The sequence below is a fragment of the Choloepus didactylus genome, chromosome 6, assembly GCF_015220235.1.
Source record: "Choloepus didactylus isolate mChoDid1 chromosome 6, mChoDid1.pri, whole genome shotgun sequence".
Classification (NCBI taxonomy): domain Eukaryota; kingdom Metazoa; phylum Chordata; class Mammalia; order Pilosa; family Megalonychidae; genus Choloepus; species Choloepus didactylus.
In genome coordinates this window covers 45,393,903-45,413,994 of record NC_051312.1, presented here as the reverse complement: position 1 = coordinate 45,413,994, position 20,092 = coordinate 45,393,903, and the positions used below count along the sequence as shown (strand labels likewise).

Sequence of the window (20,092 nt, the reverse complement as noted above, 5' to 3'; positions counted from 1 at the left end):
TTATCTAGCGTATGGATGAGTAGAAAAATGGGGATTAAAAACTAAAGGACAAATGGGGTGGGATGGGGGGATGATTGGGGTGTTCTTTTTTCACTTTTTTTTTTTATTCTTGTTCTGGTTCTTTCTGATGTAAGGAAAATGTTCAGAGATAGATTGTGGTGATGAACGCATAGCTATGTTACCATACTGTGGACAGTGGATTGTATACCATGGATGACTGTATGGTGTGTGGATGTATTTCAATAAAACTGAATTAAAAAACAAAACAAAACAAGAATACCACAAAGTGTGTTTACATGACAGGCCAGCAAAACAAAAAACACCTGCCATCCCTGTGGTTAGCACTTGGAGGCTACAGGGTCAAATATTAACAGCAGCATCAGGCTCGGAGCTCTGAATCCTTCTGTTGGCGTCATCCTGGCAGTATTGGGCATGAGCTCAGAGGGCATCTCATCCCACTGCCCACCATCAGCCTGATTCATTTTGCAGCAATCAAGTCATAGCTGAGCAGAGCGCAAGGTGCTTTTTTCAGATGCTACAACTTCCTCTCCACCTCCACACACAAGCTATTAGTCACCAAGAAAAGCCTTGTGACTAATACGTGTCACCCTGAGATTCGGGTCACAATGCTCCCTTGTGCTAGAGATTCCCACTTTGGCAAAAGCAAACACAACTGGTGCATCCAACATAAGTCTGCAAAATTCAGTGATGATCAGCACTAATATTTTATGTCCAAGGCACAATGCAAAGTACCTTACAGAGATTCTTATTTAATGCCCACACCCATTCTGTGAGTTGGGTACTATTTTCAGTCCTATTGTATAGGGCAGTACTTCTCAACAGGGGCCATTTTACCCCCCAGGGGACAATTGGCAACATCTGGGGACATTTTTGTTTGTCAGACTGGGGGTGAGGGGAGGGTTGTTCCTGGCATCTAATGGGTAGAGGGCAGGGACTGTGTTAAAAATCTTACAGTGCAAAGGCCAGTCCTGCCCCCACCCTCAACCCACAACAAAGAATTATCCAGTCTAAAATATTAATAGTGCCAAGGTTGAGAAACCCTGTTATAGAGGAAGAGACTAAAGCAAAAAGTTAAATTGCCCAAGGTTACGCAGTGATGTCATCAGGATGGCCGCCTAGTCAGCCAGCCCCACCCTGTGTTGTGCTTTTAACACCATCCTTGGGACAGCTCTAACATCCTCTGTGTAGGCACCCCTGTGCAGAGGAGCTGGACCCTCACTTGGCAGTAGAGGACACAGAAAGGACTTACTTACAGGTCAGTAAGAGGCAAAGCAAACTGGGACTGAAATTGGACTCTAAAGCAGAGCAGTTAAGAGTTTGCTACACTGATTTCATTCTCTCCCTGTGCTCTTTGCACTGAGATTTAATCAACAGCTGGATACCTTAGTGGGCTCAGAGGAAATAAAAGCCCCCTTTGTAAAAGCTCTTCTACAGACTCCAGAGTGACTGAGCTGAGCTCCAGGAGGCCTGTGCCCTAAACACAAGACTCCTTTTGGTCTTTCCCCTTGCACTGTGTGTCCACCTTCCCTGAGCCAACTCCCTCCTTAGAAGAGCATTGCAGTGATCCCACAGCCTTTCTGTTCTGCTGAGCTTACTGATCATCCAGCAACTGACACTGGGGAAGGCTCTCTCTCCCAGGGCAGTAGAGCTCCCCATCCCCTCAGAAGCAACAATAAAGGCTCCTTAAAAATCAATAGCACCTCCAAGGCGTTCTCCCTGGGCCAAGAGAGACAGCAAGCAGCAAACGGAGTCACCCAGCATCCTTTGGAGGCAAATACACATCCAGTGTTCTTTCACTGTTGTGAAGATTCACTGGCCTAACATATTTAAAGTGCCTGGACACAGGAGGCCATTAACAGAGGTGTATACCAAGCACTGTTGTTGCCTTGGGTTTGACTCTAAATGCCATTCTGCAGAGGGTCAAATACCGACCTCACTACCTTTGATTCTGTAATTCTCCACAGAAAAAGCATATGCATGGGGCTTGAGTGATAAGAGGCTTGGTCTTGGCCCAGCCATTACTGAGCTGTGAATTCTGGGCTCCCAGGGACCCGTTTGTGAAAGAGCATCCCGTTCACTGGGTTTTTACCAGAGTGGGGGAGGGGTGGGGCAAGATCATGGAAGAGAGAAAATTAATGGTACTGCACAAAGATCAGGCCTTTCATTATGGCTGCAGGACTGTGAAACAGGGGACAAAGCATCCACCCACTGTCCTGTCTAGCAAATGACAAATTCTGATGGTGAGGTGAGATAAGGACAAACCTGAGAATTAGTGGCAACACATCTGTGACATATTTCAGAACTTCAGGTGTTGTTTCTACATCCCAGGAATGTCTCAGCAGCTGATTACCTTGATTCAGTTCTCAGACTGGAGGTGGGTGGGATGGAACCTCTTCTGAGCAATGGTCATCAACAGAGCTTGTCCTCTGAGGCAGCCCTGCTAGAGGGATGGGTGTGTGTGAGGGGGTGGCACTGCTGTTCTTAAGGGAACTGACTGCCTCTGTCTTTCAACTGGATCCTCCTATTGATTTATACATTGCCTATTATTAGACTTCTGTGAAACCCTTCCACTTTGGGTACTGAATCAAGACTACTCCACACACTGAAGGTATCCTCCTAACCCAAACCCTCCCAATTCACATCTTAAGCATCATAGCCAACCTTGAGGATTCTGCTAGAAATCAGGATACCAAATGATGGAATGCATGTCCTTACGGAAGTGGGTACACCCCAAAACGACTGCCTCAATTTGTCAAGAACAACTCTGAATTCTCTGCCTTGGCAGATGTGTGGGAACCTTTTTCCAAGGTGTCAAAGAAGGGCAAATGCAATTTCTGGAATTGAACATTTTGTGGGTCTATCATTTGCCTGGGAAATATTTACTGAGCACCTACTATGCAGCAGATACTTTGGGAGGCACAGGGGATATAACGATGCCTATGAGATCCCAGTCTGATGGGAGAGTCAGGCACAAGCAGAGAAAACATGGAGCAGGGGTGGCTCTCCCAGTTGAGGAAAGCTTGCTAAAGGAGGCTGAACAACAATTCACCTTGTTCCTCTAACTACTTTAAAGGTTCATTTCTCAGGCAAAGAGGAAAATAGTACGTTTTCATTTTCCAAAGCTTGCTTTGTTTCAATTTACCAGCTCCCTTGGCTTCAGCAAAATGCCAAAGAAAAGGGAAGTTGGCCACCTCCCTCCAACTACCCAGGTGTGGAAACTGATTAAACAGCAACTAGCTCAATTAACCCTTACTCCTTCAGTTGATTACCTCAATGGAAATCCATCCCATAATCTCCTAACTAAATGTATCTAACAACCAGGAGAAGCGTTTTCATCCATGCTCTAGATGCAGCCCTTTTATTTCTCAGATGAAAATGAGATGTTGAGACTTGCCCCAGCTGGTAAATAACAATAATTCAGAAAAGTCGTCACTCACTATTTTTTGCCTAAAAGACCTTAGATAATGGTCAATAGTACTGATATTACTAATAAAACTTTGAAGAGACCTTACCTGTCATTTGAGTTAGCCCTTGTCACACAATCCCATTACCCTGTTTTGTTTTTTTAATAAAGCACTTATTGCTAAGAGTAAAAACACTTATTGCTAAGAGTAAAATCTTACTTGTTTCCTTTTCCTTACTTGACTCCAGTACTGGACTGTAAGCTTCATGAGAGGTGGACCTTTATTTTTCCCTTGTTCACCACTTAATCTAGAGCATTTTTAACAGTGGTAGTAGACACAGGGTGAGTGCTTAATAACTATTTACTGAAGGAATTGCTACTTGAACTGAATGAATTTGTTGAGCACTTACCATGTGCTAAGAACTTTAAATCTATGATCTCACTTAATCCTCATAACAAAAAAATTGATGCTTAGAACAATTAAGAAAGCTGAACCAGGTCATTCACACAAATGACAGTGGTGAACTTCAAACGCTGCACTGTGACTCCAAAGTCTGTGCTCTTTTCCACTATGACAGAGCAACCCTTATGTACATCCTGGATACTGCTTTGGAGTAAGAATAGTTTCACTATTATCCTATCATTTAAGTAGAGTCTAGAAATTAAAGAGGATTTTTTTCAAATGTCATGGACACTTATGAAAGCTTACCAAAAAAAAAAAGGGCAAAAAAACTAAGAAGTGATACTCAGAATCAAACTCACAGAGAAAGAGTCTCCAGAAAGGAAAAGGTTTCTATTTTCTGCCAGTTGCCTGTTTATAAATACTATTCTATTAAAGTCATTTCTCCACCTCACCATAAGCAAGCCATGTAGATATCATCATTTAATAATTACGTGGATCTGAGAACAGGGACATCAATACTAAATGGGCAAGCAACATACAACCCCTGCTGCTCTGTGAAGCTGAGATCATGTTTTATAACCACCACAGAACTTTTATCATCCATCTTGGGCTGAGCAAAACCATATTTGTGATCACAGGGAGGCGGGGCAAGATGGCAGACTGGTGAGCTGTATGTTTTAGTTACTCCTCCAGGAAAGTAGGTAGAAAGCCAGGAACTGCGTGGACTGGACACCACAGAGCAATCTGTCTTTGGGCATACTTCATACAACACTCATGAAAACGTGGAACTGCTGAGATCAGCGAAATCTGTAAGTTTTTGCGGCCAGGGGACCCGCGCCCCTCCCTGCCAGGCTCAGTCCCGGGGGAGGAGGGGCTGTCAGCTCCAGGAAGGAGAAGGGAGAATTGCAGTGGCTGCTCTCATCGGAAACTCATTCTACTGATTCAAACTCCAACCATAGATAGACTGAGGCCAGACACCAGAGACTCTGAGAGCAGCCAGCCCAGCAGAGAGGAGACGGGCATAGAAGGAAAACAACACGAGAAGCTCCAAAGTAAAAGCAGAGGATTTTTAGAGTTCTGGTGAACACAGAAAGGGGAAGGGCGGAGATCAGGCCTTGAGGCGCATATGCAAATCCCGAAGCAAGGCTGATCTCTCTGCCCAGGGCACCTTTCCTTAATGGCCCTGGTTGCTTTGTCTATTAGCATTTCAATAACCCATTAGATCTCTGAGGAGGGCCGTTTTTTTTTTTTTTTTTTTTTTTAAATCCTTTTTGCTTTTTCTAAAACAATTACTCTAAGAAGCTCAATACAGAAAGCTTCAAAGAATTGAAATTTGGGCACGTCAAGTCAAGAGCAGAACTAAGAGAGCTCTGAGACAAAAGGCAATAATCCAGTGGCTGAGAAAATTCACTAAACAACACAACTTCCCAAGAAAAGGGGGGTGTCCGCTCACAGCCACCATCCTGGTGGACAGGAAACACTCCTGCCCATCGCCAGCCCCATAGCCCAGAGCTGCCCCAGACAACCCAGTGTGACGGAAGTGCTTCAAATAACAGGCACACACCACAACACTGGGCGTGGACATTAGCCTTCCCTGCAACCTCAGCTGAATGTCCCAGAGCTGGGAAGGGGGAGCAGTGTGAATTAACAGAGCCCCATTCAGCCATCATTTGAGCAGACTGGGAGCCTCCCAACACAGCCCAGCAGCCCAGAACTGCCCTGGGGGGACGGCACTCACCTGCGACATAACACAGTCATCCCTCAACAGAGGACCCGGGGTGCACAGCCTGGAAGAGGGGCCCACTTGCAAGTCTCAGGAGCCATACGCCAATACCAAAGACTTGTGGGTCAGTGGCAGAGACAAACTGTGGCAGGACTGAACTGAAGGATTAGACTATTGCAGTAGCTTTAAAACTCTAGGATCATCAGGGAGATTTGATTGTTAGGGCCAACCCCCTCCCCGACTGCCCAGAAACACGCCCCACATACAGGGCAGGCAACACCAACTACACACGCAAGCTTGGGACACCAATTGGGCCCCACAAGACTCACTCCCCCACTCACCAAAAAGGCTAAGCAGGGGAGATCTGTCTTGTGGAGAACAGGTGGCTCGTGGACGCCACCTGCTGGTTAGTTAGAGAAAGTGTACTCCACGAAGCTGTAGATCTGATAAATTAGAGATAAGGACTTCAACTGGTCTACAAACCCTAAAAGAACCCTATCAAGGTCAGCAAATGCCACGAGGCCAAAAACAACAGAAAATTATAAAGCATATGAAAAAACCAGACGATATGGATAACCCAAGCCCAAGCACCCAAATCAAAAGACCAGAAGAGACACACCTAGAGCAGCTACTCAAAGAACTAAAGATGAACAATGAGACCCTAGTACGGGATATGAAGGAAATCAAGAAGACCCTAGAAGAGCATAAAGAAGACATTGCAAGACTAAATAAAAAAATGGATGATCTTATGGAAATTAAAGAAACTGTTGACCAAATTAAAAAGATTCTGGACACTCATAGTACAAGACTAGAGGAAGTTGAACAACGAATCAGTGACCTGGAAGATGACAGAATGGAAAATGAAAACATAAAAGAAAGAATGGGGAAAAAAATTGAAAAACTCGAAATGGACCTCAGGGATATGATAGATAATATGAAACGTCCGAATATAAGACTCATTGGTGTCCCAGAAGGGGAAGAAAAGGGTAAAGGTCTAGGAAGAGTATTCAAAGAAATTGTTGGGGAAAACTTCCCAAATCTTCTAAACAACATAAATACACAAATCATAAATGCTCAGCGAACTCCAAATAGAATAAATCCAAAAAAACCCACTCCGAGACATATACTGATCACACTGTCAAACATAGAAGAGAAGGAGCAAGTTCTGAAAGCAGCAAGAGAAAAGCAATTCACCACATACAAAGGAAACAGCATAAGACTAAGTAGTGACTACTCAGCAGCCACCATGGAGGCGAGAAGGCAGTGGCACGATATATTTAAAATTCTGAGTGAGAGGAATTTCCAGCCAAGAATACTTTATCCAGCAAAGCTCTCCTTCAAATTTGAGGGAGAGCTTAAATTTTTCACAGACAAAGAAATGCTGAGAGAATTTGCTAACAAGAGACCTGCCCTACTGGAGATACTAAAGGGAGCCCTACAGACAGAGAAACAAAGACAGGACAGAGAGACTTGGAGAAAGGTTCAGTACTAAAGAGATTCGGTATGGGTACAATAAAGGATATTAATAGAGAGAGGGAAAAATATGGCAAACATAATCCAAAGGATAAGATGGCCGATTCAAGAAATGCCTTCACGGTTTTAACGTTGAATGTAAATGGATTAAACTCCCCAATTAAAAGATATAGATTCGCAGAATGGATCAAAAAAAATGAACCATCAATATGTTGCATACAAGAGACTCATCTTAGACACAGGGACACAAAGAAACTGAAAGTGAAAGGATGGAAAAAAATATTTCATGCAAGCTACAGCCAAAAGAAAGCAGGTGTAGCAATTTTAATCTCAGATAAAATAGACTTCAAATGCAGGGATGTTTTGAGAGACAAAGAAGGCCACTACATACTAATAAAAGGGGCAATTCAGCAAGAAGAAATAACAATCGTAAATGTCTATGCACCCAATCAAGGTGCCACAAAATACATGAGAGAAACATTGGCAAAACTAAAGGAAGCAATTGATGTTTCCACAATAATTGTGGGAGACTTCAACACATCACTCTCTCCTATAGATAGATCAACCAGACAGAAGACCAATAAGGAAATTGAAAACCTAAACAATCTGATAAATGAATTAGATTTAACAGACATCTACAGGACATTACATCCCAAATCAACAGGATACACATACTTTTCTAGTGCTCACGGAACTTTCTCCAGAATAGATCATATGCTGGGACATAAAACAAGCCTCAATAAATTTAAAAAGATTGAAATTATTCAAAGCACATTCTCTGACCACAATGGAATACAATTAGAAGTCAATAACCATCAGAGACTTAGAAAATTCACAAATACCTGGAGGTTAAACAACACACTCCTAAACAATCAGTGGGTTAAAGAAGAAATAGCAAGAGAAATTGCTAAATATATAGAGACGAATGAAAATGAGAACACAACATACCAAAACCTATGGGATGCAGCAAAAGCAGTGCTAAGGGGGAAATTTATAGCACTAAACGCATATATTAAAAAGGAAGAAAGAGCCAAAATCAAAGAACTAATGGATCAACTGAAGAAGCTAGAAAATGAACAGCAAACCAATCCTAAACCAAGTACAAGAAAAGAAATAACAAGGATTAAAGCAGAAATAAATGACATAGAGAACAAAAAAACAATAGAAAGGATAAATATCACCAAAAGTTGGTTCTTTGAGAAGATCAACAAGATTGACAAGCCCCTAGCTAGACTGACAAAATCAAAAAGAGAGAAGACCCATATAAACAAAATAATGAATGAAAAAGGTGACATAACTGCAGATCCTGAAGAAATTAAAAAAATTATAAGAGGATATTATGAACAACTGTATGGCAACAAACTGGATAATGTAGAAGAAATGGACAATTTCCTGGAAACATATGAACAACCTAGACTGACCAGAGAAGAAATAGAAGACCTCAATCAACCCATCACAAGCAAAGAGATCCAATCAGTCATCAAAAATCTTCCCACAAATAAATGCCCAGGGCCAGATGGCTTCACAGGGGAATTCTACCAAACTTTCCAGAAAGAACTGACACCAATCTTACTCAAACTCTTTCAAAACATTGAAAAAAATGGAACACTACCTAACTCATTTTATGAAGCTAACATCAATCTAATACCAAAACCAGGCAAAGATGCTACAAAAAAGGAAAACTACCGGCCAATCTCCCTAATGAATATAGATGCAAAAATCCTCAACAAAATACTTGCAAATCGAATCCAAAGACACATTAAAAAAATCATACACCATGACCAAGTGGGGTTCATTCCAGGCATGCAAGGATGGTTCAACATAAGAAAAACAATCAATGTATTACAACACATTAAAAACTCGAAAGGGAAAAATCAATTGATCATCTCAATAGATGCTGAAAAAGCATTTGACAAAATCCAACATCCGTTTTTGATAAAAACACTTCAAAAGGTAGGAATTGAAGGAAACTTCCTCAACATGATAAAGAGCATATATGAAAAACCCACAGCCAGCATAGTACTCAATGGTGAGAGACTGAAAGCCTTCCCTCTAAGATCAGGAACAAGACAAGGATGCCCGCTGTCACCACTGTTATTCAACATTGTGCTGGAAGTGCTAGCCAGGGCAATCCGGCAAGACAAAGAAATAAAAGGCATCCAAATTGGAAAAGAAGAAGTAAAACTGTCATTGTTTGCAGATGATATGATCTTATATCTAGAAAACCCTGAGAAATCAACGATACACCTACTAGAGCTAATAAACAAATTTAGCAAAGTAGCGGGATACAAGATTAATGCACATAAGTCAGTAATGTTTCTATATGCTAGAAATGAACAAACTGAAGAGACACTCAAGAAAAAGATACCATTTTCAATAGCAACTAAAAAAATCAAGTACCTAGGAATAAACTTAACCAAAGATGTAAAAGACCTATACAAAGAAAACTACATAACTCTACTAAAAGAAATAGAAGGGGACCTTAAAAGATGGAAAAATATTCCATGTTCATGGATAGGAAGGCTAAATGTCATTAAGATGTCAATTCTACCCAAACTCATCTACAGATTCAATGCAATCCCAATCAAAATTCCAACAACCTACTTTGCAGACTTGGAAAAGCTAGTTATCAAATTTATTTGGAAAGGGAAGATGCCTCGAATTGCTAAAGACACTTTAAAAAAGAAAAACGAAGTGGGAGGACTTACACTCCCTGACTTTGAAGCTTATTATAAAGCCACAGTTGCCAAAACAGCATGGTACTGGCACAAAGATAGACATATAGATCAATGGAATCGAATTGAGAATTCAGAGATAGACCCTCAGGTCTATGGCCGACTGATCTTTGATAAGGCCCCCAAAGTCACCGAACTGAGCCATAATGGTCTTTTCAACAAATGGGGCTGGGAGAGTTGGATATCCATATCCAAAAGAATGAAAGAGGACCCCTACCTCACCCCCTACACAAAAATTAACTCAAAATGGACCAAAGATCTCAATATAAAAGAAAGTACCATTAAACTCCTAGAAGATAATGTAGGAAAACATCTTCAAGACCTTGTATTAGGAGGCCACTTCCTAGACTTTACACCCAAAGCACAAGCAACAAAAGAGAAAATAGATAAATGGGAACTCCTCAAGCTTAGAAGTTTCTGCACCTCAAAGGAATTTCTCAAAAAGGTAAAGAGGCAGCCAACTCAATGGGAAAAAATTTTTGGAAACCATGTATCTGACAAAAGACTGATATCTTGCATATACAAAGAAATCCTACAACTCAATGACAATAGTACAGACAGCCCAATTATAAAATGGGCAAAAGATATGAAAAGACAGTTCTCTGAAGAGGAAATACAAATGGCCAAGAAACACATGAAAAAATGTTCAGCTTCACTAGCTATTAGAGAGATGCAAATTAAGACCACAATGAGATACCATCTAACACCGGTTAGAATGGCTGCCATTAAACAAACAGGAAACTACAAATGCTGGAGGGGATGTGGAGAAATTGGAACTCTTATTCATTGTTGGTGGGACTGTATAATGGTTCAGCCACTCTGGAAGTCAGTCTGGCAGTTCCTTAGAAAACTAGAGATAGAGCTACCATTCGATCCAGTGATTGCACTTCTCGGGATATACCCGGAAGATCGGAAAGCAGTGACACGAACAGATATCTGCACGCCAATGTTCATAGCAGCATTATTCACAATTGCCAAGAGATGGAAACAACCCAAATGTCCATCAACAGATGAGTGGATAAATAAAATGTGGTATATACACACGATGGAATACTACGCGGCAGTAAGAAGGAACGATCTGGTGAAACATATGACAACATGGATGAACCTTGAAGACATAATGCTGAGCGAAATAAGCCAGGCACAAAAAGAGAAATATTATATGCTACCACTAATGTGAACTTTGAAAAATGTAAAACAAATGGTTTATAATGTAGAATGTAGGGGAACTAGCAATAGAGAGCAATTAAGGAAGGGGGAACAATAATCCAAGAAGAACAGATAAGCTATTTAACGTTCTGGGGATGCCCAGAAATGACTATGGTCTGTTAGTTTCTGATGGATGTAGTAGGAACAAGTTCACTGAAATGTTGCTATAGTATGTAACTTTCTTGGGGTAAAGTAGGAACATGTTGGAAGTTAAAAAAAAAAAAAAAAAAAAAAAAAAAAAAAAAAAAAAAAAAAAAAAACCATATTTGTTCAGCATTCTGGCTAATGGACAGGAATAGATGGATTAGGGCTCTTAAATTCCTGGTTGGAAGATATAAGTTTAAGAGCCCTATATAGCCGAGTCAACTGCATGTGCTCATGCTGTATAATTAGCAGGCATAACAATAAATATATAATTTAAGGGGAAGACCAGCAGTACAAGAATACTAACCAGCACTCTCCCTCCCATGTGTAGCCATTCCCACTTGGTCTCCAGCTGTGTAAACTGTAACCTTGGTGGCCTCGGGGTAATTTTAATATGACAAACTTTGGATTTCTGCATTTCTTTCCTAAGTTTATGCTTCCCTCTGAAGCCAGCTTTCAGGCATAAGTAATTCATTGCTCCTCTTCTAAACATTCATTTCATGTTGTCTAAAGAGACTTAAAAAAAAAAAATCAGCCATGTTATTGTTTAGTGAAGCCTCTCCCAGTTTTTCATTTATAGAAAATGAGCAGCCAAGTTACTAAGTGGAAGTAAATGGTCACCCCACCTTAGGAGTTCCCTTGAGAGCAGGGAATGTACAAAGGGAGACACATCCTCTGAGCATCCAGTGAGCCTTGCTGGCTGTCACACAGGGAGACCAGCTACCATGCCCTAAGGAGGATTGTTCTGGGAGGCGGTGGGGAAGACATCAAAGAATGAGGTCAGAAACCCATCCTGTAATGAAAATCCTAAAGCATGATGACCCCAGATAAGAAATGGCCCTTTGGGTAAGACCTGTAGCAGAAAACACCTGTTTTCTAGCAATTTCTGGTCACTGCGTGTTTTCTAGTTTCCCTGGAGAGGCAACTGCTCTTAGCCTCAATTTGCAGTTAAAAAAAAAAAAAACTGGAGAGAAGTTCTTAAAAGTTTTGGGCACCAGCTCTGCATGGAAGGCATGGTTTGTTTGCACTTATTGTTCTACTTTTATTTTCATTTACTATGTATTATTAGGGTCTTGGTCTTTTCCCTTTCAAGTTCAGTCCGGGTCTCCTCTAGGCCAAAAGTTGAGAACCTTCCCCTTGGGCTATGACAACTGAATGGAAATCCCCCCTGCCTTCTACTTCCTCTCCGGAGCTGGTATTCCCAGTGCTGATGCCACAAACCTGGAGGGTGAAGCACAATTATCAGCTGTGACATCATCAACTGATATTCTGGACTGCCTTCAATCCTGACCTAAGATAAGGAAAAATAAAAAGCCAAATGTTCTTCTATTCCAGGCATCTCATCTGGCAGTGACAGAACATAAAAACAAACAAACAAACAAAACAGCAACACAAACAATGAAAGTCAAAGTAAGCCATGCTGGATAAAAACAGAGTGTCTTTCCCAGGGGAGTGAATCTCCCTGGCAACGTGGAATATGACTCCCGGGGAGGAATGTAGACCTGGCATCGTGGGACGGAGAACATCTTCTTGACCAAAAGGGGGATGTGAAAGGAAATGAAATAAGCTTCAGTAGCAGAGAGAATCCAAAAGGAGCCGAGAGGTCACTCTGGTGGGCACTCCTACGCACACTTTAGACAACCCTTTTTAGGTTCTAAAGAATTGGGGTAGCTGGTGGTGGATACCTGTAACTATCAAACTACAACCCAGAACCCATGAATCTCGAAGACAGTTGTATAAAAATGTAGCTTATGAGGGGTGACAATGGGATTGGGAAAGCCATAAGGACCACACTCCAGTTTGTCTAGTTTATGGATGGATGAGTAGAAAAATAGGGGAAGGAAACAAAAAAACAGACAAAGGTACCCAGTGTTCTTTTTTACTTCAATTGCTCTTTTTCACTCTAATTATTATTCTTGTTATTTTTGTGTGTGTGCTAATGAAGGTGTCAGGGATTGATTTTGGTGATGAATGTACAACTATGTAATGGTACTGTGAACAATCGAAAGTACGATTTGTTTTGTATGACTGCGTGGTATATGAATATATCTCAATAAAATGAAGATAAAAAAAAAAAAAAAAAAAAAGTGTGTCTTCAAAACGGGGCCGTAACATGTCAACTGCTCTCAGAAATTGGGCTAATAATAACAAAGCTGTTTTCTCTCCTTTAGTGGCTAAAAGCTTGGACTCGGGAGACTACCTGGGTTCAAATCCCATTTTTGTCATTTACTACCACTGTAATCTTGGGCAAATCACTTACGCACTGGGTGACTTGGCTTCCCCATCTATATAACGGGGATGATACTATCAGTACATACCTAACAAGACTGAATTAACATGTAAAATGAGAAGAACAATGACTGGCATATAGCTATTATGATTATGTTAAGCCACATTTTAATTTGACCCCCTTTATCCCTCTCCAGTACCCACTTGACCTCCCACTGCCTATTTGCTACTGAAAGCTGCCCCCAAATGGCCTGACAGTCAGATTGCAAGTAAGTGTGACCATAGTACCATTCTAAATAATTCATGATTTTCTGACTCCTGAAATTGGATCTGTTAAGCAATTTGCTTTTCAACAGGTCACATCCTAACCTTACCAAGGAAATGGTCAAGTGCTTCACTTCCACCCTCTGCACTGAAGTCAAGCCATCCTTCAGAGAGATGCAATTACCCAGCATTCCTTTCCCAAACCTGACACCATGTGGTTGCCCAGTCCTTCATGTCCCTTCCCCATAATGTGGTTTACTAGGCCATCATCCCCTTCAGGAAAGCCCAGGTTGTATATTTAATTCAACACAGTGTTTTAATCAATTCCCCACGTGGGTAGCAACAGCTTGAAAAATCAGGCTCTGGGAAGCAGCCTGCGGCTCCCTTTCCAGAAGGGAAATCAGAGTCATCACGTTCTTTCACTCCTAGGCACACAGAGTTACCAATCCACTATCCCCCCTCCCAGGAGAGGGCCTGATTCCTAGTACTCTTCTGCCTGGCAAAGCTCAAACTGGCAGATACAGATCCTGAGCTTCTCTCTCCCCTCCTCCCATCTCACTCAGCCAAGGCTCAGCTTTTGGAGTTCGGACCCTTTGGCTACTGCTATTGGGCTGGAAAGCACCGAGGGGCAAAACCACAAACGGCGTCAGCCAGCCCAGCCCTCCGGGAAAGGCCCAAGCTAGAGACCCAATGAAAGTAAAGAACGGCAGGACACTAAGCTTCACTGAATTCAAGAGGTTCGGGAATGGTTTGGTCAAGAGGCTCATCATACTCGGTGAAGAACCACCAGGTAGTGTCAATGCCACGCAAAACAGGATGGGAAAAACCAACTATAACTTTACCTTCCAAAAATCAGTAACTGGAAGAACCACCTCTGGGAAGAACCCTTCAATGTACTCCACCCTCAGCCCCTTCCCACTCGGTCGGCGGCTTGCACGCTTACCGTTGGCGTTCTTGCCGCAGATGAGATGCTCGTAGGGTTGCAGGACGCCCCAGAGCTCCGCGTCGTTGTTGATGACCATCTCCAGGGCCTCGGCGGACACCTCCCCGCCTCCCGCCCCTCCGCCGTCGGGGCTCTGGCTGGCCAGCACCCTGGCCCGGATCTCCTCCACCAGGTTCTCCATACAAGCGGTGAGCGAAATGGCCGCATACTCGTGGATGCGCACCGAGATGCGGGTGTCCACCATCCAGCGGAAGAAGCGGCCCACGGAGAAGGTGAGGCCGCAGCGCGCCGACTTGCCCCGGCGCAAGCCGTCGCCGGCGCTCATGCTGTACAGGGACAGCGCCTTGACCGCGGCCAGGGAGCAGCTTTCGGCCAGCGCCCAGCTGTGCACCAGGCGCACCGCGCTCTGCACCTCGAAGCGGGTGCACTTGGCGTGCAGCACGCTCAGGCGCTGCGCCTCGCGGGCCACGCGGATAAGCGCCCTGCGAAGCAGCCCCGCCAGGCGCCTCACAGCCTCGGCGGAGAACAGAGGCGGCCGCCGGCCGCCGGCACATTTGCGCAGCACCCGGGCCACGTCTCCCTCGGTCCAGGGAAACTCCTCCAGCTCGGGGAGCCGCGGGCAGCGCGAGAACAGGTCGGCCACTTCGGGGTCCTCGGGCAGCACCGTGTTCACCGTGTCCCAGCTGTTGTGGCGGCTGTTCATGGAGCCGGAGTAGCACCACCAGGCCGCCCCGCGGTGCTGCTGCGCCGAAGAGTTGAGCGCCTGTGAGTTGGACTTGGAGGACGACAGGCTGAGCGAGCGGCACGAGTCGCCGGCCCCATACCCGGAGTCCAAGGTCAAGTCCTCCAGAGTCTTCAGAGTGGAGCTGTACGTCCCGGCCATGGGGAGCCTGCCAGAGGCGGTCTCGCCGAGAGGGAAGCGCTCACAACTCCATGCCCCCTTCCCCAAGTAGGCAGAAACAAGCCGGCCCGGGCCTCGCGCCCGCAGCTCTAGGCTCTGCAGGGCGTCCTCCCTTCTCCCGGCGCCGCGGGGTTCGGGGGCCGCATCGCCCGCCCGGCGGCCGCGGGAAGGTGGGAGAGATTCGCGGCGAGCCGGAGCCCCACGCGCTGGAAGTCCCGGCTCCGGGCTGTCACTGGAACGGCCCCCTGCCGCTCCTCCTCCGCACTCCCCCTTTGTCCACTTCAACTTCGCGAAAGTACAGCGTCCGTCCTCCTCGGAGAAGGAATCCCAAAAGAACAGGGCGGCGGCGGCAGAAGAACAAGAAAAAGGAGGCGACGAAGAGAGCAGCAGTGAGTCTCGGACCAGCCGGCGAGAAAGCCCTCAGCAAACTTCTGCGCCGCGTCTGCTGCCCGCACAGTGGGGTACCCAGCCGCCGCCGGCATGCAAATAAACCTGAGCGGCTGACCAATCACCGGCCGCGAAGGGCAGGGGCTGCACCAATGATGTCCAAGAGGGGCGGTCACTATGCAGATTTCACTCAGGAGCGGGCGAAACCCTGCGGCGGCGGAGGCGGGGCTGGAGGTCGAGGGTCTGGAGGAGTGACAGTGATGAGGGTGGAGGAGGGGGAAGGGAGAGAGAGAGAGAGAGCTGGAAGGTGTGGAACAGGGACCAGGAAAGGAGGGGTCCAAACGTTAGCCTTGGGAGCTGACGATTTCAAGAGAAATTTAAAGAAAAAGTCACTGTGTGCTGCCCCCTCCCCGCTGTCCAGGCTTTGGGTTTCGCAGCTCCCTTTGAAACCGTCGGCAGCGCTGACCACTAACCGCAGCTTGCCGAGCGCAGGTCGGCGGGCAGGACAATGGGGGAGGGGGCCCACGCCGGCGTCCCACCCCTCTCCTCGTTTTTCGACGAAGCTCCGCCCTCTTCTCGAGTAGAAACGCCAGTTGTTTGAATGGGGCGGGGACGCCCCTGCTTCTCTTCCCAAATCTGTCTGGTTTTAAATTGTTATCTAGGCTCCTACTAATCAGAACAGAAATTAACCGCTAAGCTGATTAATGGAGGCGCTCCAGAAGGCCTGAGATCCGCACCCCACCCCCACTCCCCTTGGAAATCACAAGCCGTTTTATTCCAGGGAGAGGGGCCTTAACTTTTATCAGGTTCTCAAAAGGGCCCGTGACTTCCCTGTTATCTCTGTATGATTGCCACTTGCTGTCAGGTGGGTCCACTTGAGCCTTGTCTGAGGTGCGAGTGTCTGTGCGTGCGTGTGTGTGTGTGTGTGTGTAGGGTCATTACAGGAAGAATGAGGAAAAGTGAGAAATGGCCCGAGCACCGACTGCCCTCAGACAGCCTGGCTGCGTGCACCACCTTCTAACTGTGTGCCTGTGGGCGACGCTTGTGCCCCCTCAGGACGCGGTTTCCTCTGAGGTTAAAGTGAGTGACAGGCCTCCAAGAAGCACAAACCTGTCTCGGGGAGTGTGACCAAAATGGTCAGTCAGAGCGCCTATTCATTCCTGCCGATGCACACCCAGTCCACGCACGGCCCGGCTCCTGCCCTCTCACCGTTCACACACACGTGCACGAACGCACAGCCGCCCCTCCTGTGGAACTGCAAAATCAAGCAGGGGATTGTGCGCGCGTTTCCCCAAGTCAGCCTGCGCCGCTCCTGAATGGCTCCTTTGTGCTGTGTTTTACACAGTTTTGACGCTGGGCTGTGAATAGGATACGAACTAGAAATGTCTGGTTTGTGTCTTTCCTTCTTAAATTAATGGCCCTTTCCCCTGTGAAACTGCTTTTTATTAAGCAGTTTCACTTAATTTTTTCCTTTCCGCGGATCTTTAGTTATGCAACATCGCCGCCTCTTGGTTAGCACTGGGGACTGAGTCAAGGATGGAAGAGAAATGTGAAATAAACAAATCGGCAAGACCAAATTAACAGAGAACAAGGTCACGTTTTACAGAAGTGAGAAAAGTCAAAGAAGGTAATGAGGTTCAACTTGTCAAAAATACGAAAATAAAGCGAAGTAATTTGAAACTTAGGAAAAATAATGCTGAGGCAAATATCGCCCTCTAATGGATGTTTAGAGGAAATAAACTCCAAAAAGGTATGTTTTGTGTTTTGTTTTCGTTTTTTGTTTTTCTGTTATGTGTGTCCTTCAAAAGTAAAGAAAATTACTTACTGAATGCAAAGATTATCTGGGAAACCACCTGGAGTATTTCTTCAGAAGAAGAGCGATCAAATTTACTTAAAATATATCTAAATTATTTGATGACTTAAAGTGTAAACATAATCAAACATACCTAGAGCAAATTTTCAGAATCCTGTGGTTATTAAACTACACCAGGAAGACGTATTCAGCAAAATTCAGTCAATGGGAAATGCTACTGGACAAATACCTGAGTTTCTTTAATAAATAAATTGCACAAAAAGAAAGAGATGGAGGGAAAACCTACACAACATTTAAAGGAGTCTTAAAAGACATATCAACCAATCACAAGGTGTGAAATTTACTTGGATTCTTATTTTTTTTTTAAATCAGTAAATATTTGATGTTATGAAACTAATTGGAAATCTTAACACTGCCTGGATATTTGCTTTTCACAAAATCATGGTTACTTTTTTGATGTGTTAATGGTAATGTGATTATGTTTATTAAATGTCCTTATCTTTTAGAGACACATACTGAAATAAGTGTTTTGTAATTTTCTTCATTAAGAACGAAAAATCCTTACGGAAAAATCTGGTAAAGGGGCTAGAAAGTTATGAAAGACAGTTAAGATTGTAGATCTCTTATCCTTCACTCTTTCCCCAGTAAGTCAACTTGAAAACTGGAGGTATAAAGTAAACCCGGAATTTTTCTGTTTGTGTTTTGTATGTTGGGGGTGGAGGAGAAAAGGAGGAAGAGAGATGAAGGAAAAGATAGATTCAGCCATCTTAGTAATGAACCAAATGATTGGTTTCAGTTCATCTTTTGGGAAGTTGGCAAGTATGGTGAAGTACAAAATTTTGGATTAAGGAAAGAAAGGACATGACTTCTTATAGATACATGTGTATATGTGTGCATGCACGCACACATCCCTGCATATTTTTTAAATTAAGCCAATCTGGTAGAAATGTGTTTACTCTTAGGAAGGCAAATTAAGTTTGAAGAGCAGAAAATATTATCCCAATCAGGCTGGCCCAAACATAATCTCTGAAGAAAAACAACTGTCATGTAGCTGGACAAGTTGAAAAGAACATGATGAAACCATGGCAAACATTGGGAAAATTCCCAGTGGTGTGAGCAACTGAAAAACAGATCTGGGATTGTCCATGCAAAAATTATATAAGGGAGGTAGCTTGAAACAAGATTTGGAAATTTTACTTTGAGCAAGGTCTCATATTTGGTTATAGAGTTTCTTACAAACTAAAAAGCAATCGGGAGATCAGAGGACCTAAAATATTTCTTGAAGGTAAGGGTGTTAAAAAACCAGCTATTTAAATACAGGCAGAACTCTCTTATTAGAAAGGTAGATTATGGCCTTCATTTTGGAGAGTAACGAAGTTTTAGTTTGTGGATCACTTTTGGAATGTTCTCTCAGCAATACTTATTGAGCACCACTGAGCTGGAACTGTGCTACATATCATGGAGGTGCATTAGACAAGGTCCCTGCCATAAAGAAACTCATGGCCAATGTGTGGAGACTGGCATACGAATAAATAATCTAACACTATATGACAAGTGGTACATGCAAGGAAGTAGCATGCATATGGCAGACAGAGGGGAAGCATCTACCAGAGAGAAAGGGGATGGGAAGGTGTACTGGTCAGAGTGCTGCACAGAAACAGAACTGACAGGAGATATACATAAATTTTAAGAAATTTATTATGGGAATTGGCTCATGCAACTATGGAGATTGGTAAGTGCAAATTCCGGGCAGGTTGAAAACTGGAAACTCTGATGAAGGTGAAGTTGCATTCCTCAGGAGAAGCTGGCTGGCTGAAGAAGGCAGAAATTCTTCTTTCTGGTTTCTGAAATCCTCAGTTTTGGATTTTAAGATTTCCAGTTGATTGTATGTGGAGACTCCCCACATTGCTGAGGGCAATCTCCTTTGTTGGTTGTAGGTACAATCAGCCTCACATGCAATCAACTGGTTATAGATGCAAATTCATCTATGAAATACCTCCCAGTAATAAACAGGCCAGTGCTTGCTTGACCAAACAACTGACTGCCGTAACCTAGACAAGTTGATGCATGAACTTAGTTATCAAAGAAGAAAAGGATAGCTGGAGGTGGGGACACCAGAGCTGAGACATAAAGGATTAAAGAGGAAGGGGCATTCTAGCAAACAGATGTTGCTTGAGCAAAGTCTATGGAGAAGCAAGGAAGAGTACAGGGTGTAGAGTGGAATCGTTAATAGTTGGAAAATGCTGGATTATAAAGTTCTAGGCAGGCACAAACCAGGAAAGCAGCTCATAGAGGGCCTTATATGCCATGCAGGGTTCCTTGGCTATTATCCTAATAGACAAGGATTTTTAATCTTGGCTATACATTGAGATTACCTGGGAAGCTTTTATAAAATGTCTGCACTCAAGCACCACCTCCAGAGATTCAGATTTAATTGATCCAGG

The 20,092-nt window shown here is 44.0% G+C and overlaps 1 protein-coding gene across 1 annotated transcript in view; it reads right to left on the bottom strand.

The window, feature by feature from the left end:
• ABTB2 (ankyrin repeat and BTB domain containing 2) overlaps positions 1-15,430 on the bottom strand; it is a 200,733-nt gene extending 185,303 nt beyond the window's left edge. The window contains exon 1 of the mRNA XM_037838921.1: positions 14,548-15,430. Coding sequence (XP_037694849.1) covers positions 14,548-15,430 — 883 coding nt within the window. The remainder of the gene's footprint in view (positions 1-14,547) is intronic.
• Positions 15,431-20,092: the final 4,662 nt, after the last annotated feature.